The sequence below is a fragment of the Theropithecus gelada genome, chromosome 1, assembly GCF_003255815.1.
Source record: "Theropithecus gelada isolate Dixy chromosome 1, Tgel_1.0, whole genome shotgun sequence".
NCBI classification, from domain to species: Eukaryota; Metazoa; Chordata; class Mammalia; order Primates; family Cercopithecidae; genus Theropithecus; species Theropithecus gelada.
Genome location: NC_037668.1, coordinates 41,188,430 through 41,211,036, shown reverse-complemented (window position 1 = coordinate 41,211,036; position 22,607 = coordinate 41,188,430). Strand labels below are relative to the sequence as shown.

At 47.2% G+C, this 22,607-nt stretch overlaps 1 protein-coding gene and 1 non-coding gene across 3 annotated transcripts in view; both read right to left on the bottom strand.

Moving 5' to 3' along the window:
* The window catches only part of VPS13D (vacuolar protein sorting 13 homolog D), a 285,687-nt gene that overhangs the window by 3,168 nt on the left and 259,912 nt on the right, over positions 1–22,607 (bottom strand). For both annotated transcript variants that reach the window (XM_025382385.1, XM_025382394.1), the window contains 2 exons: positions 11,879–12,010; positions 1,742–1,982 (listed from right to left, as the gene is read on the bottom strand). In XM_025382385.1, coding sequence (XP_025238170.1) covers positions 1,742–1,982; positions 11,879–12,010 — 373 coding nt within the window. The remainder of the gene's footprint in view (positions 1–1,741; positions 1,983–11,878; positions 12,011–22,607) is intronic.
* On the bottom strand, positions 1,420–1,570 carry LOC112616613. The gene has a single exon (XR_003117681.1). It is a non-coding gene; the product is annotated as a small nucleolar RNA ACA59 (small nucleolar RNA).

Below are 22,607 nucleotides of genomic sequence, written 5' to 3'. Positions count from 1 at the left end.
GAATCAGATCCCCCAGGCGGCGGCTCCCAGCCCAGCTGTGTCTCAGGATGGGATGTACACGTCAAAGAAACAGTGATGGCCGGGGCTGCTCCCCTAGTTCACTTGCACTCAAGTCTGCATTTTTTTTTTTTTTATTTTTAAGATGGAGTCTCTGTCACCCAGGCACGATCTCTGTTCACTGCAACCTCCGCCTCCCGGGTTCAAGTGATTCTCCTGCCTCAGCCTCCCATGTAGCTGGGACTACAGGCGTGTGCTACCACACCTGGCTAATTTTTTTTTTTTTTTTTTTTTAGTAGAGATGGGGCTTCACCGTGTTAGCCAGGATGGTCTCGAACTCCTGACCTCGTGATCCACCCAAAGTGCTGGGATTACAGGCGTGAGCCACCACGCCTGGCCGATCTGTCTTTTTAAACATTCCCCAGGACTGTGCAGCCAACCCATACTCACCTGCCATCTGGGACCCCACCCCTCCCCGCCCCCAGAACTGATGTGCAGAGGTAAGACCGAGAGCAGGAGTGTGGGCTTCACATCTCAGGTGACAGCCGAGGAAGGAAGAAGAATCAGCCAACAAAAGCGTCTAGGTCTTTCTTACCACAAACACCTCCCTGCCCACCTGCTTTGAAAGGGTGCACACGTGTAGTAGGCGAGGCTGCCCACCTGCTGCAGTGAAGGGATCTGCAGAAATACTCACACTTTGGGGTGCTCGCCCTCTTTGTCAGCCAGCTCTAACTTAAGCCAATGACCCCAGGGGAGCCTTACACAAGCCCAAGCAAGCCCAAGTGCATTCCTGAGCAGGGGGAGGCCAAAGGACTCCGGAGGAGAGAGGCCCAGTAAGGCTGGCGCTATTTCTGATCCGTAGAGAGAGAGAGGCGGGCAGGCCCTTTTAATTAACGTATCGTTCTTGAATGCAAGCTTCAAAATCCTGGCGTACCGGGTGAGAATGAGCAGGACTAACACCTGGGTGTCGTGGCAAGCCACCAGGCAGACTGGCCAGGGACAGCACCGCGAGGGGCTCTGCAGCCAGCTCCTGTGTCAAGTCGTTTGGATTTGAACCCCAGCTCCTCAAGGTCAGCTGTGTAGACCTGAATGAATCACCTGCCATGACCAATAGCGAGGAGGGGATGACAGCGACACAATGACCACACAACCCACAAGGCGGCCAGCCCTCCAGGAGCGTGAGCTGTTCACAGGAGCTTTCTTATTTAAAGGCCTTGTCATAACAATACCCTGCCCCCTTTGGAGGCCAAGTATAACTTTTATTTACAAATACTTATTGCACATGCTAGAGCTACTAGAACACAAGTTCTGGTTTCCACTGTTAAGAAGAAAAAATGGAGAAGCGTGAGCTCCAGTGCTTTCTTCGATTCAGTGCACTGGAGAATCCCATTGTGGGAGCAGAAAAACCCTGTGTGTTTTGTTAGCTGTGCCTTATCACCAACGAGAGTAAGTATTGTCACCCTCACTACATCTATGGGTAACTGAGGCACAAATGTTGTGAGGCAGTAACATTCCCACGGTCACCCATGGGCCAGCTTGGAGGGCAGCATCACCCCGTAAACATACCCTGGGCCCTCCCACGTTCAGGACGGAGAGGAGCACTCCTGGGAAGGGCCCAGCCTGAACCTCCTACATGGGCTCCTGCTGAGGAGGGGAAGCAGGGCAGAGGCATGGAGGCCCTGGCCCTGTGCCTGAGGAGCCTGAGAACAGCCTGAGAACAGCCTGAGAACAGCCATGCACTCACCATGGGCTTCTGGTGGGAGGGGCCAGGGATGGACACTCCGCTGCTCGTGCTCACGGCTTTCTTGGTCACCTGCACGTACACCTTCCCATGGTCTTTGGAGACAAGGCAGTGGTAGAGGTCATCGTATTTGACTTCTAGGAAAATGGCTTCTCGGTCCACGTAGTCCCCACTTTTCAGGAAGTAAACAGCTTTGGAGGAGATGAGCACGCAGTAGCTGTCAATGTTCTCCACAGCGATGAAGCTGCAAAGCAAGACGGGAACACAGGAGTGACACCTGGGGCTTCGCCCAGCGTCAGGGGGAGGCCCACTGCGGGCTCTGTGGCCCCAGGGCCTGAGTGTAAATCCTGGCCCCCTTGCTCACTACACCTTGGGCAGGTGGCTTAATCACGCTAAGCTTCAGCTTCCACTTTTGTAAATTAGGAACAAAAGTGGGCCTGGCCTCAGGGGCCTGTTGTGAGGCCCATGGCCATGGCACCCCACACCTCTCGATGGGGCGCTTGATAAATGTCAGCTAATGATGACCACCAACATTTTCAAAGATAGAAATACTTTTATATCCGGAAATTGTATCTTGTGGGGTGTTTGTTGATGTTTTCCTGTGAGCATTTCTGGATACTTTAAAGCTTACAGAAAATGGTAACAATGCTCTATTGGACGAAACCGAAAACGGGATGCCTTTCAATGTGAAACTGAAGGAGCAGCTGAGAAAGTTCACTGCCTGGCAGAGGGGAGGGAAACACGAGCGGGCGAGAAGACACGGCTGGGGGTGCTGAAAGCTGATGGGGAAAAAGCAGAATTAAACAGGTTCACCAAATGGCACGCCAGGAGGAGACGGCCTGGTGTTAAAACACCTGTACTCCCACACCCGCTTCCTCCGTCTGTAAGCTCAGCCCCTCCAGGGACGGGGCACTCCCCCATCCACTTCATGTTCAGAACACTCAGAGTCAGAAAACGCTTTCTTAGGTAAAGCTGTCATCTTCCTTTTGGAAACTACTAGTTGTTACTTCAGGAGCTTTCGGGCCACTCCGAAGAAACTGAATTCCTCTATCATGGAGCTCACACATTTAAAGTGGAAATTTATGCACATCAAACCTCTCTGGCCACTGAATGAAGAGCAGTGAACCTTGGGAACAGCGTGACAGTCCCCCCCGGCCTGGCTGCCTCCCCTGAATCTTGTGACAGCCCTTCACAATGGGGCTGCAGCGTCCAGGGACAGCGGACAAGGATGGACGGCGGCAGGAATACTAAAGGCTGACGACAGAGTGGCAGTCGAGCTCCTGCTGGCAAACTGAATTGCTCAGAGCCAGGCTCCACCTGGAAGTGTTCGGAAACCTGGGTCCAGAACGGTGTTGTTCCCAGGTCCTCTGAAGGAGGCAGAAGCCTGGGGGTGGGAGGTGGCCTGCCTGTTGAAGAGAACAGGCTGCCGGGCCCTCGCTCACTGGGGGCCCGTGCAGGACGCACGCCTGCTCTCTCAACTTCTCTAAATCCCATCCCCCTCCCTGCAAGGATCACAGGTCCTAACTTCTCTATGAAGCATCCCCCACATACTCCAGCCCCTCCTCCACTTTTGAGCATTTAATTGTGATGGCCCCCAAAGCACAGCCAAGCACCAACTCGTCGTTTCCATGTGTCCTGGATAAGTCTCTCCGCTCTCTGACTACGAGGTGAGCCCTGTAAGTGGGGTCCATATCTCACGGCCCCGTGTCTCCTGAGCAACCACAGAGTTGGCCACCCCATCAGCACTCAGTAAATGTCTGCCTTGTTCCAGTTGCCATTTTAATTACAGACGCCCGTGACCAAAACTGGGGTTTATTGTTCTATTCTAACTGGTTGGCAATGCCAAGAATGTAGACTTGTAAAGTCTCAATGCCAACATTAGAAAAGACCCACAGCCTTCAGCGTTCAGGCCACTCAGCACAGACGTTCTCACATCTTGCGCTCTGACAGCATTGAGAGCGGCACCATCACTGAACAGAGCTGGATGAAATCTGAAATGGCTGGTCCGGGAAAGAAACGAGGGCACGGGGAAAGACAGACAGACAGACAAGACAGAGAGGTATAAAAATGACCCTGACACAGAGAAGAGGTGACACAGTGCCAGCCAGAACCGGCGGGGACTCAAGCTGAGACCCTGGAGCAGGCCTGGTGCACAGGCACTGAGGCCGTCACGGGCTCTCCAAGGAGACTCCAAAGTTGGCCACCATGATTGGGGTGACAGCAGGAACGTGCATGAAAAATCCAACTGAGATTTGAGGTTCTTTCCTCTAGGTGAGCACAGCACAGGCACTTCCACCCCAGTGCCCAGCCCCCAACCCCCAGCGCCACCACACTGGGCACTCGCCATAGCTGACATTTACATGTCAGTCACAGGCTTTCCATCTGGGCAGATGCTCTCACACCCAGGCCAGAGTGGCCGACATGACTAGTGTGCTTTCCATCCTGGAACACTTCTATAGGCTTTAAAATAGACTCTTTTCCGGCCGGGCGTGGTGGCTCACGCCTGTAATCCCAGCACTTTGGGAGGCCGAGACGGGCGGATCACGAGGTCAGGAGATCGAGACCATCCTGGCTAACACAGTGAAACCCCGTCTCTACTAAAATACAAAAAAAATTAACCGGGCGTGGTGGTGGGTGCCTGTAGTCCCAGCTACTCAGAGGCTCAGGCAGGAGAATGGCGTGAACCTGGGAGGCAGAGCTTGCAGTGAACCGAGATCGTGCCACTGCACCCCAGCCTGGGAGACAGATGGTGCAAGTCCTCCATCAGGCCAGAACCACTTCTGGAGGAGGGGTGACTGAGCTGGGACGCCTCCGGAAAGGTAGAGAGCACAGTGAAGGAAACACAGGCCGAGCCAGCAGGAAAGCCCAGCCTGCTGGTTGACTCTGGCCAAATCCGTGGCTTTCTTGGTAGCTCAGGCTTCTTCATCTCTCTGATGGAGAGGGTAATCACTGCCAGTTTTCTTCACAAAGTGAGCACGGAGGTCAAGGAATTCATGGCCATACAGAAAGGTAAGTGGAGGAAGGCAGTGCTGTCACTCCACACGGATCTCTGTCCTGTAAGTCCAGGACCCTGCGCATGCCCCGAAGCTGCTACTGATAATAACATATGTTTGGAAATTGTGCATGAAGTGTTCTAAAGTCTTTTTAAATCAAAAGCAGATCAGAGCCAAGGGTCTGGCTGAAGGAAGGAGAAGGGAGGTAGTGAGGCCACAGCTGGAACTGGGCAGTGACCCCAGGGCCCAGGCGACCACAGCTCTGTCCCCATCGTCTTCCTGTGGCTTTCCTGCACCCCACAATGGCCAGGGCTTTGGGTTGCATCATCATCATTATTACTAATTTTAATTCTTTTTTTTTTATTACAAAATCTGCCAATCACATCAAAGAATAATTAAACAGTTCCAGACCAGACCCCTTATCTAATAGAGTCTGATCCCAAACTTGTCACTGTGAGAGAAGCAGCAAAACTCAGGGTGGTAAGAGAAGCCTGGCAAACGCAGCACGCTCCACACCCTCCCCTCTGCCCATCTGCACCGTCTTCCGTTCCCTTTCCCTAAAGCCACAGGCCATTCCCCTCCCTCCCTGGACTAGTTCTCCCAGGCTTTCCTTTGCCTCACTTGAGGCTCCCTGAGATGCTCACACTGCTTTGCAGTCTCGACCCCAGGCTCTCCTCTCTTCACTGCCCTTAAAATCAAGCTTCCCGCAAGGCCTGCTTTTGGTCCACGAATGAGTGACTGTTGGAAAAACCCTGAGGGAAGAAGGCCACCATGGTCTTGGGTGGCTCTGAGCATACTCCTTCTGTTCTCTGATCTGTTATTAACTGAGAGGAAAGGGGAGCCAGAAACACACAGCATCAGATGAGCTTTATCCTTCCAATCTGAGACCTAGAGAAGTCACCTCAGTATTCAGTTGACACAGTTTAGGTTGCTGTAGATACTGTAATTGATTCTATTGAAAAAACGGGATTTTTATACTATTCTGAAACCTCAGTTAAAAGTTTCAACTCTGGGGGCAGAGCACGGTGGCTCCCACCTATAATCCCAGCACTTTGGGAAGCTGAGGCGGGAGGATCACTGGAGCCCAGGAGTTTGAGACCAGCCTGGGTCACATAGTGAGACACCATCTCTATTTAAAAAAAAAAGAAGAGGCCGGGCGCGGTGGCTCAAGCCTGTAATCCCAGCACTTTGGGAGGCCGAGGCGGGTGGATCACAAGGTCAGGAGATCGAGACTATCCTGGCTAACATGGTGAAACCCCGTCTCTACTAAAAATACAAAAAACTAGCCGGGCGCGGTAGCGGGCGCCTGTAGTCCCAGCTACTTGGGAGGCTGAGGCGGGAGAATGGCGTGAACCCGGGGGGCGGAGCTTGCAGTGAGCCGAGATCGCGCCACTGCACTCCAGCCTGGGAGACACAGTGAGACTCCGTCTCAAAAAAAAAAAAAAAAAAAAAAAAGAAGAAGAAAGAAAAAAGTTTTAACTCCCCTTTAAGGGGAGAAAGAGGATACTCTGGCCTTGGCGCTCAGTGTCAGAAAGTTTCTTCCGAGAGAAGGGAAGGCTGTGGCACCAGCTTACACCCTTTTCCAAGATGACAGGTGCTAAAAGTGGGTGAATCTGCCAAGAGCCAGTGCCACCTTAATAGAAGCCACCATCACTAACGACATCCACAGACCAGGAACCACGGAGCACTCTCGACAACAGCAGCCACGGTACTGTCAACAGCAGCCTCAGGCCTCCTCTGGGGCAGGTCACAACGTCCTCCCAAGCCGCTCTGGTGCCAGTCGCCTCCACCTCTCACTTTGCCCAGAGCTTCCCCATCCTGATGTGTAGAACGCCATGGGTCTACTCTGCAGGGCCACTGTGATGGTGTGAGCTAATCTACGTGCCCCACACGAAAGATATCCGCAGTTAATGGTGGCTCTTCTGTTGAGAACAGGTGCCCAGTTATCCCAAACCTGTGGGGATGACCCCCTCCTTCCCCCACACATCGTCTCATCAGGAGATTGGAGAGAGAGCTGTCTCTCTGGAAGGCCACATGGGAAACAGGCTCATGACCAACTTGTCTCAGGGAGAAATCTGCCAAGTTAACTGTTTCAGCCACTCTACTTAATTTTCCTCCCGCTTTCCCCCACCCCAATATTAACTCATTTATATACCTGATTCTACTCCCTCTGGAGTCATTTCAAAATCAGAAGCATTCTGAGACACCTGACTCAGTGCTCCTGGAACAGGCTCCTCTACCCCTAGGCGTTACCCACCCCAGGTCCATCTATGGCCCTGACTCCATGTCTGGGCCCAGTGTCGCTCTGAGTGCCAGGTCCTCTTCAGGGCACCTCAACACGTCCACTGGGGAGCTGCTCCTTCTCCAACCCTTGTTCTTCAGCACCCCCAGCATCAGCTGATAGCATCCCCATCAACCAGACACGCAAGGAGCCCGGAGCCACTCTCAACCCTCCTCCTCATTCGGATTCCAATTCAGCAGTTGAGGGATCCACAGACGCTGCTTCCTTAATGCCTCTCCAATCTGTCCTCTTCTAGTCATCGTTACGGCCACCGTGTTCAGGCCTCTCCACCTTCTACCTGGGCTACCCCAGGGGCCTCCTAACTGGCTTTGTGCCTTCAGTCTCTCTACCTGCTGCTGTCAAGGTTTTATTTTTCATGAGGAATTTTGAGTGGGATCCTCTTCCTCACAATCTCACTCCCATCTACAGGAGAGGCAGGCTCCTCGGCATGACCGCTAAGGTCAGCCTTCAGCATCCGGCCTGGGCACCCACCTTTCCAGCCTCCGCTCCTTCTCTCCACACGCGCTGCTGCCACAAAAGGCTGACCCCAAATTCTCCAGACCTGCCGTGAGCTCTTCTGCCCCGTGTCTCTGCCCAGCACTGTACTCTGTCCATGCACCTTCTCTCCTTGGCACATTCCTCCACCTCCTACAAGGTCAGGTGACTTGTCCAGAGCCTTCTCTGTGAAGCCTTCCCTGGCTTTCCAGTATAAATTAATCACTTCCCGTCTGTGGTTCCATAATATGTTGCTCATACTTCTATTTTAACAGCAATATATGTTATAGGTTGTTGGTAATACAGTGTCCGCTTCCCCTGCTAAACTGTGAATGCACTGAGGACAGAGGAAATTTCTTACTCACCCTGGCACATAGTAGGATTCCATAAATGTATGCATTAGGATGTCTCAGAAGATGACACTGGCATTACAGTACGGCAAGAGATTTGCCAGTGTACAGGCAACTCTGGATGCTAGACACATGTTACCAGTAGGAAAGTTGAAAACTTCTCTTAGAACTCCTGATTTAGCTTATTAAAGATTTAGCAAACTTTAACTTTATCAGAGTAGCTGAGCCATCTGCCAAATGTAAGTTTTAATTCAGGGACATATCAACAAATGGCCAATTCTGTAAGTGTCAATAGTTACTAGTAGATTATTTCCTACTTTAGGAAATGGAAGCTAATAAATTCTATTCCATTCCTCAGAAGGAGGAATTATTTTTATTCTGAGACTGTGTATGTTACTATAAGGTTTGTATTTATATGCTACTAGAATCAATATTATATGGTGTGCTCAAAAATTTTCCTGATTTCTCTCTCTCTCTGAAATTTCTCAAGAAAAGACAAGATACAAAAATCATAAACAGCATGTTTACAAAGTAGATAAGAGACTTTTACCCTTGATTTTATTTTCTATACTCTTGGATTTGCTAACCATGCATATGAGTTTCTTTTTGAGACAGGATCTCACTCTGTCACCCAGGCTGGAGTGCGGTGGTGTGATTTCAGCTCACAGCAGCCTCGACCTCCCAGGCTCAAGCCATCCTCCCACCTCAGCCTCCCAAGTAGCTGGGGTTACAGGTGTGCGCCACCACGCCTGGCTACTTTTTGCATGGATGAGGTTTTGCCATGTTGCTCAGGCTTGTCTTGAACTCCCAGCCTCAAGCGATCCTCCCACTTTGGCCTCATAGCTCTTTGGGAGGCTGAGGTGGGAGGATGACTTGAGGCCAGGAGTTCGGACCTACCTGAGCAACATGGCGAGACTCCATCTCTACAAAAAACTGAAAAGAGGAGCAACTTATTTGGCTGGTGGATGCACAGGCTACTTTTATTTTTCACACTTTTCTGTATTTAAAAAATCTCATAAATATTACTTTCTAAAACTACATTTAAAAAGTACAATTTCAATTGTCTAATTCCAGAAAGCAGTACATTAGGCCAGCTTCGCAGGTCATGTGGGTTGCTCCTGAGTGTTTTCTAAAAGGCAGGAGCCACCCTCCTCTCACCAGCCTGGTGTGCACCGTTAAATGTGATGCAGTATTAGAAATAAAACAGGTACCTTACAACAAAATGAAAATGAATTTCTGGCTACAAATGAGACACGAGTTAGAAAGAAAAATTAATTTCACCACATAAGACAAATGTTACTTTAACATCATTTTAACCCGGATCCTGTTTCAAAACCAAAATTGAGAAAGATGGGAAGCAGTGACAATTGCGCAACTTCTCAGAGGAATATATGATTAATTTGAAAGTGAAGACCTTTCAGCTGGCCAGACCAGAAATCAAATGTCGGTAACTATCTTTTTGATATTAATTAATTAAATAGAATGAAAAAATGAAATGCAAGTCGATCTGGGAGAACACGGTTGAAGTCACGATGGCACTGGGGACTTCGTGGGGTTTTCACTCCATCGGGAAATAATTACACAATATTTTCCAGAAGTGAAACGGTGAGCCTAACTGGAAAAAAATGTGGAAACATTTAGTTCGAACAGTAGAGCAAGGTATTAAAGACCCTTTAAAGGGGTTAACTCTGAAGGGAAATATGCAAATAATTAGGTCTTTAAACATGTTTTTAATTACAAATCTAGGATAAAAGTCAGAGGTATAATTTGGCGCTTGTGGGCTTTTCCTGAAAACTCCTTTCTTGCAAAGTGATGAGTGTAATGTTCACTCCACCGCAAAGACCCAGGCTGACAACTGAGGACACTTCAGAGGAACATTCGCCACACTCCCTGATGGCTTCTTCCTTGTACACTGGGGAAGGCCGTGGTCACGTGCCTCCTTCAGCATTCACTGGCAAGATTTAACCCACCGCTTGGGTGGAGACACATGGTTTTCATCTTTTAAAGTCAGAATTCATTCATGCCAGTATCTCTTCCTAGTTCATATGAATTTCATGAAAACTATTTTACTGATTTCATTTTGATTCCAGTTTTCAGCTCTCTCTGGCTCTGTTTTTCAATGTGTGTATCTCACTGAGAGCAGTCCTATGTTGGCTGTACTACGCAATGTCTTCTATTGCAAACGAATTTCACAGTGACCAGAGATGGTCTGACTTGAATGGAGGTGAGTTGGGGAGGAAAGTGAAAAGACAACATGCAATAATTTAAAATCTCATATAGCCTTTGACAAAAAACCCCCAAATGATTGGAAAATGGACATATGTGAACACAAATGCTGAACTGCAGCTATCTGGCTGTATGTATTGGGTGCCTATTAGATGCCAGGCACTGTTCTGTGTGCTGAGGATTCTTCCCTGAATGGAACAGACAAAAATCCCAGCCTCACAGGGCTGCCATTGTAGCAGACTCTGCACCATGTCCTGCCAGACCTGAGAAATGACTCTCTAGACCTCCCATCCAAAGGCTAAAAGTTCCATCTACAAAGCAGTATCAAGAGCAGTCATGGTACCAAATCCCTGCCCCAAGGAAGGAAGGAATAGAAAGTTCTCCCTGGAGTGAACTGCATGGGCACTCTAGGCACTGGACTCCAACAGCAGAAGCTACGAGCGACACCTGCTGTGGACAGAGTTACCCCTCCCTGTCAATTCATATGTGGAAGCCCTAACTCCAATGTGACCACTTGGAGTAAGAAAGTAATCACAGTTAAGTCATAAGGTTGGGGCCCTGAGCTGATAGGATTAGTACCCTTATAAGAGACACCACAGAGCTCCCCCCACCTCTCTCTGCAATGTGTGGACACAGTGAGAAGAGGGCTACCGCAAGCCAGGAAGAGAACCCCACCAGCAGCAGAATCAGAAGATACCGCGATTCTGGACCTCTCAGACTTTAGAACTGCAAGAAGACAAATTTCTGTTGCTTAAGCTGCCCAGTCTATAATACTTTATAATGGCAACCCAAGTAGACGAAACAAGAAAATACAACTCCATTATCAAGAGACCTTCTGATAACACCACAGGGGTCACACAGGGCACAGGTAGGAAGATGCCATTCTATCTGGCAAGCAACAAATACCTTCTGGATTCGGCTTTTGATATCCCCATTCAAATACTGCCATGAAAATATGAGATGAGATCTACTTAACACTGTCCCTAACAATGACTCTGAAGACTATCCTGACAGTTGACCTCTATTTCAGACATTCCTCCACCCACCAAAACACACTCACAGCACTCAGAATCCTCCCAAGCTCGCTTTACCTTAAAGGAGACAAATAAGCATCAGAAGAAATTAAACTAGTATTTTGCTACTCCTAGACACAACTAACTGCTTTCTCTGGGCTGGTGGTTCTGGCACCTATTCAGGTTCTAGAGCACGTTTATGCTACAAGGATCTCTGCAAAATATCCTAAAATAGTGAAAGACTTAATTCTACCATGTCAACTAGGAATAAAATCACTAACTGAAGATATGACAAGATCCCAGGTATACAAGGCTCCATATTTAAAGAGTAACAAAGCAATCTTAAGAAAAACACATTTCCAAAATGTCCAACTATTAGTTGTTTGCTATTTGTCTTTCCATTTTGTATTGCTAGCATTCTGCCGCAAAAGTGGGATATCAAAGTTTAAGAAATTTTTCCTGGAGAAAAACCTTAAAATTGAGAACATTTTATTCATTATCTTCTCTCTTTGAACTAACTAGAAAGAGACTGCCATTTTCTAGAAACAAAACACTAAGGCCAGGTTATGGCACACGGTCAAAAACCCCTCCTTAGAGTAAAAGGCTGTTTACCATCAGTTATATCTAAATCTAAAAAACATTTGGGGCAAGGAATTCTTTGACCAGATCTAAGGTCAGAGAGTTATGAAAATAACTCAGATCAGATGGAAACTTCTCAGGATCAAAAGGAGAAGAGGCAACTCAGTAGACCCACAGGGCTGGTTTGCCATGCTCTAACTTACAATTCGTCCTGTATGTTGTCCGTGAGTTTGAAGAGCTGCTCCTGTCCTTCCGCCTGGCTCTCAGAGTACCGGGGAAGCAGCCCCTGGGGCCCCGTGCAGCAACGCGGTTTCCGAACCCTCTGTGCTTGAGTCCTAGATGGGTAAATGGACAAAAATCCAAGCGGTTAAGTGTGCAGGTTAAAATGATTTCCCTTTCTCACTAAGACAACAGCACTCTGTAATACCAGACATACTCTACGTTTAGTGAACAGAATTAAACGACGGTATTGCCTGTGAACGAATGTACCATGAAATAGTGGTTAAAGACCTGCATCTGAGTTTGAATCCTGCCTCTACCATTTTCTGGCCATGTGATTGTGGGTAAGTTGGTTAACTTCCTTAATCTTCAGTTTCAGTTTTCTCTCTGAAACAGGACGATGACACCTACCTTACAGGACTGCTGTGAAGATCAAATAAAACAGTGCCCGCCAAGCCTGGTCCTAGCGGATGGTGAGCTGCCCACCAGCGGCGGCTCTCATTCCTGCGGTTATTACTGTAATAGATTCCCCCGCGTTGCACCCTGTTTATCTAGGCATCTCTTCAGGAGAGCCATCTTTGGATCTGTGATGGGTCTGGAAGAAAATCCTGGGCATTTAGTAAGAACACATCAACCCTTCAGACTTCTTCTAAGATGAGGTCAGTTGCTTGGGCAAAGGGTGAGGGACATGGTAATCATGCAAGGGAAGAAAGCCCCCTGGACCTAGACCTGGCCCAGGCCACAGCCTGGGATTCTGCAGTGGCTCTAACTTGGGCCACTCAGCTGTCGGCTGCCCAGAGGAATCTGCTCTGTTATGGCGTTCAGGGTAGGCTGATGTTGTCTTTTCCACACACCATATACAGGGTAATTGGTAAGTACTTTCTGGTGTTTTCCTAGAAACAGGAGTGCGCGTTTGTCTTGGAAAGGCTGCGCATATTTCAGATGACTGATAAGAGCGCACGGGGTCTGTCCTCGGCCTTGTACTTGCTGTACTTTTTATTATTTGTTCCTGGAGCTCACTGAAGCAAAACATCCCTCTCTAGACAGGTCTAAAAGAGAGGAGAAGGCTTACACACTGAATCAGCACTTCAGAAGCAGGAACTAACAGTACGCAGCGCAGAGATTTACTTACGAGGGCAGAAAGTGCCCTGGTGGGCAAGTCAGGTTGGTAATATGGACAGAAACAACCCTAGAAACTTGTCGCAGGCCATGCAATAGACCGTGCACAGCTGGGGTAACTGAAAAGTGCTCCCGAATCCAGGTCAGCACTCAGTTCAACAGGCTGTGAGTGACGACCTCTGAAGGACAGCTCCCTACCTTGGTGAGGTTTGATATGTGCTGGAAAGACAAAAATCTAGTGATAATTTCACACAAGTTCGGTTAGAAGGATGTCTTCAGTACTATCAATTGTACTCTCTAAGGGTAATAGAAAGAGACTGTATAGAAGTTTCAAAGATCTGCACTAAGGGAAAGAGTAAAAAACCCATTGTATTTATATCACCCACTCACATACCCTGCCAGTCTCAATCCTTCCTTCAAGACGCAGGCTTACAGTTGGCTACTCAGAGCCCAACTATCGACTGAAAGTGTGGAGGGCAGTATAGAGGCTGCCGCTAACCCATCAGCAGAGAAGCTGGACAACTGCTGCCGAAAGGATGATGGTAACCTCTGCAGGCAGGGGGCTTAGAGGAAGGAGCCTGGCACGCCTCTCCAGGTAGCAGAGCTCTGTTCTTATCTCCTTGCCTAGCAAAACACCTGCTGCCATTCCAATCACTGCCTATACAGGCTAATAAAGTATCCTTTCCCCAAGGCAGTCCTGCTGACCTCTCTGCCAGGCTACATGGTAGAAGCCCAAAGCCTCTCCGAGAGGAATATGGCAGGGTCTGCTTCCTCATCACTTTCAATGTAAGGTTTGATTCAGACTCGTCTCAACACATCTTCCCCAATCAACTTGGAGGCCTGCACAAGCTCAAATTCAATATATATCCCAAATCTGACTATTTCGCCATCTCGATCATAACTAACAAATGATTCCTGGATTTGTAATGTATTATCATAGTAGCCTCATAACTTCTCTTCCCTTCCATCCTTGTCCACTCTCCTCATGGCAATGAGAATGGCCCTTTCAAAAAATAAGTTACATTGGCCGGGTGCGGTGACTCACGCCTGTAATCCCAGCACTTTGGGAGGCCGAGGCGGGCGGATCACGAGGTCAGGAGATCGAGACCATCCTGGCTAACATGGTGAAACCCTGTCTCTACTAAAAATACAAAAAAATTAGCTGGGTGTGGTGGCGGGCGCCTGTAGTCCCAGCTACTTGGGAGGCTGAGGCAGGAGAATGGCGCGAACCTGGGAGGCGGAGCTTGCAGTGAGCCGAGATCGTGCCACTGCGCTCCAGCCTGGGTGACAGAGCGAGACTCTGTCTAAAACAAAAAAAACAGATAAGTTACATCAAGTCAGTCATCTGCTCAAAACACATTTGCTTTCCATGCCAGGTGGATAAACATGCTATTTACTGCTTGGCTCCCATGTGGACTGGAGGCTCCAGGAGAGGGGGAATTTGTTTCATTCACTGCATTCTTGGGATGGAGAACAGTGTCTGGTTTATGGTACAGCAGCAGTCAGGATAAGCTGAATAAACGAGTGAGTGCCTGGTGGCTGGCAGATGGCATAAGGGCCATTAATTGAGCTAAAAAGGAAGGACGACCTGCAAGCTTTGGTGGAGAGTTTGAAGACTAGGGATTTTGAGCACTGAAAGCAAAATCAATATGGAGGCAAAACGTGAACCAGCTAAAACCCCATCTTCCTGACAGAAAGGTCAAGGGTGTGTCTGTCTGCCCCACTGATCAAAACACAGAAAGGGACATGACGGCAATGTCCTGAAGCTGACACTGATGACAGGCCTTTCCCTTAAACGAAGCAGGATTTTCATTAGTACTCAAAGCTGAGGGAAAACATGCTACTAGATAGGAGAAAACCTGAAGTCCTAAATGCCTCTGGTGGATCTGAGGAAGCCAGAGAAGCCGAGGAAAGGCGGCTTGTTTCTGGACCCGAGCTCTTAAAAATTTCATCTCATGACAGCTCCAGAATAATTGAGAATGGGAGTAAAAGCGCTCACCTTGTTGATCTTCTCACAGGATCAAACAGCTTTCTAGTGTAAACAGTTATTTCCTGACTCAGTGGACTCCCTCAGGGTCTTCCCTAGGTTTCAGTGATCCAACCTCACCCCCATTCCCAATACATTATTTTTTAACCTGCAAACTACAAACCCATCAAAACATCAGAGAATACAAAAGCAGAGTGGCTCCCCTAAGGATACACACCGACTATTGTTGTTATGTTTCTTTTCTTGACTGTCTTGACAACAGGCCACAAACTATCTTCCTATTTCCAGGGTTCTTGCCTTTTGATCAAACAGATATCAAGGGCAAGGCTGGATTCAGTGCTCAACACTGCTGACTAGGGGAGCTCACTGTGGCATTCAAGGCTAATTTTTCACATCAACATGGAAGAAAAGACAGATGAGTTCAATTTTACCCTAAAAGGAAACATCTTCTGTTACAGTCTTATGAATACAAGGACTTCCAGAAGGCATACTCTTCCTAGAAGCAGCAAGCTGGATTAAAGGAATTTTTCCCCACTCCCCTATCACCTCATCAATGTCAGTATCTGAAAAACTCTTCTTTCTGCTCCAAAACTCAACTAAAATTTTACCTTCTCAGATCCAAGTTGGTAGGCTGTGAGTAGGGGAGAATATTTACAGTCACTGCATATGAACAAATTTAGTTCCAATCTTACAGAATTACCAAAATAATGTAAAAAGCCAACAGTAAGCTACTGTTTTCAAACCTCGTAAGCCAGCAAAAAGTTTGAAGGCCACAGTGTGACGACGCTGTTTTGTTCATCTATTGATGTGGTACTTGCACATTCAAGCCGGCCTTTAAAACTAGTATGACCATGTAACGGCAATCCTACATTTGTTCATGCCCGGTGACAGTGTGTCCATTTTTAAGTGACTTTCCTGTATGTTCCAGTAAGCCTGTGAGCACCTGGAGGGAAAGGACTCTAATCCTTTTTTTTTTTTTTTTTGAGACAGAGTTGCGCTCTGTCGCCCAGGCTGGAGTACAGTGGTGCGATCTCGGCTCACTGCAAGCTCCGCCTCCCGGGTTCACGTCATTCTCCTGCCTCAGCCTCCCGAGCAGCTAGGACTATAGGCGCCCGCCACCACGCCTGGCTAATATTTTGTATTTTTAGTAGAGATGGGGTTTTACCGTGTTAGCCAGGATGGTCTCGATCTCCTGACCTTGTGATCCGCCCGCCTCGGCCTCCCAAAGGGCTGGCATTACAGGCATGAGCCACCGCGCCCGGCCAGTTCTTTTTTTTTTAACTGGACTTTAGGACTGGGGTCATGATTATCCCTAGTTCAAGGCCCACTCTCATCATCAGGCTCTCTTTATTTATTTGAAATAAACATCTGTGAAAGCAAAAAAACAAAAAAAACTCCATCGCTCCATTGTGGACCACAAGCTGGTCTTCTGCCACCCCAAATCCCTGTTCCTCCTTTACCTAAGGCAGGAACTTCCTTCTGAATCCTGTGTTTCTCATTCCTGTGCTTTTCTTTTTTATGTAGTCTTATCACATTTCAAAGGATGCTCCATTACATTCTTGTTACGTTCTATGGGTTTAGTTTTGGGCTTTTGAAAAAGGATGTCGCTGTCACATTGCTAAGATTCAGGCCTTCTTTTGTGTGTAGCTATGATTAATTCACCATGTCGCTGCTTTATTAATATTCCATTGTATGACTATCCCATGATATATCCATCTTCCTGTTGATGGCACATGGGTTTTTTCCAGGTTCTGCTATTACAGATGATGCTATTACGAACATTCCTGTACGTGTTCATCCTGGTGAACTTTGAGAATCTATCTAGGGGGAATTTGCTGGCTCACAAGATATAAATGTTCACTTAACAAGATAATCCAAACTGTGTTCGAAGTGGCTGAACCATTTTTACACTCCTGCCCATGAGGCATTTAAGACGCCCTAGTGATCTATCCCCAACACTTGGTATTCTCTAGGACTGCACTGTCCAATGCACAGCTACAACACATGTGGCTACTGAGCATGTGAAATGTGGCCAGTGTAACTAAAGGACTGAATTTGAAATTTAAATTTTATTTTGGATAGCACTGGTCTAGACTCATGAATCTTTGCTGCTTGAATGGATATGAAATGGCTTCTTATTGTTTTTTCATTCCCATCTTCTCCTTTTCAGCCTATAGCCTACAGCATAGTGGTGTCCAATGAATGAATAAAAAAAAAGTGGAATAGCTGTGGGTCCTGCCATTGGTGCTAGAGCAGCAAACCAACGTCTAAATGACTCTGGTCCACCACTGTTAGGCAGGCCTGCGGCCTCCCTGGTGGCTTTGCTCCTTTCCTCTGACCACCTTTGCTGCTACTTGGACAGGGTCTTGATACCATAATTCTGGGGACAATGGATCACCGAACAAGAGGTGGCCAAAAGCCACCCACTCACCTCTCCTAAGTCGACAGCATCTCTTATGAACCAACTCAACCTAAGAGTCTGTTCAGTGCACATGCAGCAACTCTGCCTCCACAAACCTTTGTTTGGCCAAAGGTCTGTGGTGTATTTAATTGCTGCCAGCTGGAGCTTGTCGGCCATGTTAAGCCCTCAGCTGCTGCGGTTTATAAATTTCACAGTGTATAGAAAGAAGCAGTCCTTCCAGTCAACCAGCTAATCCAGAATGTCAGCACCAAACCAACTTGAGCTTTGAACTCCACGAAAATGTCAGGGAGTCTGCTGTACAGCATGGAGGACTCTTGCCCCAGGGAAGGGGCTGTGGACACAGTGGCTGACACACTGCAGATATGCATCCAGTGAGGGCAATCAGTACAGAGTGTGCCTGCATCTGGCCATTGCTATCTGACATACACTGGAGGCCCAAAACCAATGATCAGAGTAATAACAACTCACGTCTTTTTTAAAAAAATCAACAGTAAATCCAAATAAGGTGACACAGGAAGATCCAGGCAATTCTACTTGGTTGATCTTGCCTTTCAGCCTGAGAGTCAACAGTTAGCCAGGCATTAATTATTCATAGCTTATACGATGAGTAACTATGTCATAGTTCTGTCGGTTAAGACAGACGCTGTGCACACATACACATACCCCTACACAGCTTAATTTGGTTGAGAAGTCTGTCATGGCCAGTGTCTATCAACCAAGTGATGCTCAAAAACAATCAGTAAGTGAGTAGAAAGTGTATGTCATACATGTGACATTAGCATCATAGAATGTTTATTCAACTGATGGCTGCCATCTTCCTTAAGGGCTGCGTGATGGGTTTGTGCTTGCACTCACTTTATGTATGCGTACAGGGCTTTTGTTTTAATCAAGTATCTTACTGATATATATTGTGCTCGAGTGTGCACAATTAGACTGAGAACGTAGATCAATCCAGACTACCTCTTACAATACTGGTCATTGATAACAGTTACAAGATACCAGGGTTCTTGACCAAACGGCCTAACAAACATTTGTCATTTCTCTAAGAGAAACCCCGCAGTCTGTCTAAATAGTACTGTCTGCACTGGAATAGATGAATTGGTGAAAAACCCTCTGGTATCCACAGCAGTACAATGTCTGCAAGCCCAAGAAGCCCACCACACCATGGGCTGCATCTATCTCGGACCTGTAGCTCCCACCATGCCGTGGGCTGCATCTATCTCAGACCTGTAGCTCCCACCATGCCATATGCTGCATCTACCTCTGACTTGTAGCTCCCTCCTCTTGGCCACATGCATCTACTTCTAAAGACAAAGTGGAAAAGCATTTCTTCTTCATAAACAGATTTTACTCCTTTCAGTGCAAATTGTAATCTGAGAATACTCTACTAGAGGATGAAAATTTCTAAAGTTTGGCTCTATTTACATGAGAAATTCTTCCCCATAGTTTCAAGAGAAACGGAAATACACCTTCTAGAACCCACTCAATCAATCCGTAGGCTGGGACGATTTGGATTTTGGACACATGGAAAATAGGTTGGGCAGAAAGAAACCTTATGTTAGTGGAGATTGGTTCTTATATGGAATTACTGACTGAGGATCCAAACTAGGGGAGCCAGAAAAACGAGCCTACTTAGAGCCCTGCAAATGGTTTGTGCCTGCCTCCTCCAGTCCCCTATTCAACCAACCTTTCCCGAACTATCATATGCAGAGGCCAGCACTAGGCCCTGAGGAAGACTGGGATGGAAGTATCCAGGGAGCTTACAGCAATGAGAACATAGCAGGGGAGCACTAGGAGAGACAGGGAGCACTGGAGTAGGCAGCGTAATATAATGGCTGAGAGGATCGGCTCTGGAGCCAGGCTGCCCAGTGGGTTTGAATCCCAGCTCTACCCCGTAGGAACTGCAACCACAGGGAAATTACGTGACTTCCTGGAGTGATAGTTTTCTCATCTATACAATGGGGGTAATAATGGGTTGTTGTGAGGAGTAGATAATACATGTACAGTGCTTAGAACAGAGCCAAGTACATAATAGGCACTCGATAAAATGCTACCTATTCTTTTTATTTAGTGCATTATTTACAGTGCCATGGGTGCACACGAGGAACCCTAGTTGAGGTGTCTGGGATCTAAGATGGGCTAGGGTGCAACATTCAACCTCTTGTACTTAGTTTTCCTACGGGGGAGGCCCATAGCTTCAAACTGAAGTATTTTCCTTTCCCCTTTGCTTTCTCGTTAACATTCTACTTACCTCTCCCCAGGGTTCTCAAGTCATACGTGTATAACACACAGAAAATCCCATGTTGTACTACTGCCATTGAAAATGTGAGAAAGATGTTGATTCAAGAAATCATTGGAAATTATATTAATATTGTTAAGTTTTTAGCAATTTGACATCCAGCAGCAGGGACGACATTTCCTGGGCTGGGTTTTCTCCCATCAGTGGGATTCACACCTGACTTGTTTATAGGGGTCAAGGCTTCCCATAATTTAACACATGTTTTGGGGACTCCATGACACTGCAACTGTGACAGCTGGTAGGACTAATGCCAACAGATATGCCTACTGGGATTTAAACTCTAAGACAAAAATACTCCAGATTTTTTTTTCTTAGTCAACTGCCTCAGGGGTGAGACTACCTGTTAATGGCTGGGTGGGGAGGGGCAGAGTTACTTCATAAAGAATTCCAATAAAGTAGATCATGTTATAGTAAGAACGGAGCCTAAAAGGCTTGGATTTCTTAAAAGGCCATAATTTTTGCATGCATTCTGGGTTTGCTTTGCTTTTACAAAATAGTAGACAACCTATAAAGTGGTTTGCAACTTTCAACATCATGGAAGAACAAGGCGCTTTACAAACGTAAGCTTTCTTTGTGTTCTAAGTAGAACATTCTGAGTCAGAGAGTGTAGTACTTATTGGACTCTCTCAAGCCATTATCAAATTCCTTGCTAACCTGTCACCTCTAATGCCAATCCCAAGATATTTCACATGAACTGAAATACACAATCTCTGGTAAGCTTTATTTTATGGCTATTAAGTACAAATGCTAATAATAACAAGCTGATTACATTAATAAACCAGATATTTTCACTACTTTTTTTTTGGTTCAAATGATTTTCCTGCCTTAGCTTCAGAAAGTGCTGGGATTGCAGGTGTGGGCCACCGCGCCCAGCCCACTATTTTCAGATTGATTTCTGGTAAATGATTACATAATCTCTTTCTTTTAATGTTTATATTATCTACCTTCTCCCAAAGTTGACCTCTTTTAAGAGAAGAGATGAAATTTAAGAACAAGGTAGTATAAAGGAACAAACATAGACTGAAAAAAGACAAACACAGGCTGAAATCCCAGTCACTTATTAGCTGGGTGACACTGAAGAAGTTACTAGACTGTTCTTAGCCTCAGTTTCCTCATTAATAGGTGAGAACTTAATACCTACTTGGTTGATAATATTGAGATAAAATATGAAGAATGTGTAGCATAGTGCCTGGCACATAGTAGGTACTTGTAAAACTTAATCATCTCCCTCTTTCCTACCTTTATTCAGAATTATTGGGTGTCAAGTCCATTTAAAACACCAAAATGCAAAACTGCAGTATTGAAAATTTTATCTTGACAGATCACCCTGGGGGACAAGTTTTCCTGAGTCTGTCTGAATGACTCATTAGGAGCACATCACATGTTGGCTACAGCGGTGTTTTCTAAATAACTGACTGCTTAAAGCGTTTATTTACCTGACCCACTCCCATCCATATCCTATTGCCTGACAGAGCTTTTTAAAAAGAGCTAGAGCGAAATCAAACTAGCAGCTCAATGAATTATATCAGTTACCAAATTCTTAGCATTGAAATTAATGAAGTTTTAGAAAAGTGCCATTAATAAAACAGCAGGCGCTTTCAAAAAAAAAAATTTCAGGGGGTAAAACACTTTCTGCAAATGAAGTTTGTAACACAATCTTAGTACGTACAACCGCTGACAATGAAGCTGCCTTGACTGAAGTGGGGGAAGCATGTGTCCTGTCACTCTCCCCTGGGAAGTCCTGAAGGCCCTCCCCCAGGGCCTCTTCAGATGACCAAAGCCAAGCAGATACGAGCATGCTCCAGCCCCCAGAGGGGACCTACTTTGCAATTTGTTTGCTCTTTTTTTTTTTTTTTTTGAGATGTAATCTCACTCTGTCGCCCAGGCTGGAGTGCAGTGGTACGATCTCGGCTCACTGCAACCTCCGCCTCCTGGGTTCAAGCAATTCTGCCTCAGCCTCCCGAGTAGCTAGGATTACAGGTATGCAGCACCATGCCCAGCTAATTTTTTTGTATTTTTAGTGGAGATGGGGTTTCACCATATTGGCCAGGCTGGTCTCGAACTCCTGACCTTGTGATCCGCCCGCCTCGGCCTTCCAAAGTGCTGGGATTACAGGCGTGAGCTACCATGCCCGGCCCGATTTGTTTGCTTTTTCAAGCCCGCCAGTTCACTCAGCCTGGAGGTTTTAAATCTCCTTCTACTGTCAAACAGAGACTATGGAGGAGGGTGAGGAGGAAAAGAAAGCGGTCACAGGAGCAGCTGCTTCAAAAAGTGTTAGGGACACGGAAATTAACAACTCACAAGAATCAAAACCAGTCACCACACTCAAGGGTTTTTAAAGGGAATCTGTTTCAGGCCCTGCAGTTAAGACTTCAGGTGGTAGAGGGAGAAACTGAGGCTCTCGGGAGGGTCTCAGGGAAGCCAGTGACATGCTCTCCTTCCAGCCACTCATCTCTTCTAGGAAGGGGGGATTCTTCTGAACCCAAGCCACCGCCTGGAAACGGAGGTGTTGAGGGAACCCACGCGGAACCAGGGATTCTTGTCTCTTCTAAGCATGGTCGCACCTCAGCACTCAGAACAGTGCCACGTGCTGAGAGGGTGCTCAAGACATATGTGATAAAGGAGCAGGCCAGGACCACAAGACTGAGAACTGGGTGCAGGGGAGCCAGAGCTGCTGCTTCCAAAGCCCAGGGGGTGAAGAAGCGGCAGCGCGCAGTGGACCTCCTCCTCCGAGTCTGAGCCAGAGAAAGGCAGGGCGTTGGTAACAACTCAAGAACTCAAGAACCCCTGGAGTGGAGGAATGCTGATCATTCCAGCCTGGGGGTGGGGGGGACACTAGAGAGTTACTGACCTGGGTCACGTTCACCCAGAGGGCAACTGTAGAGC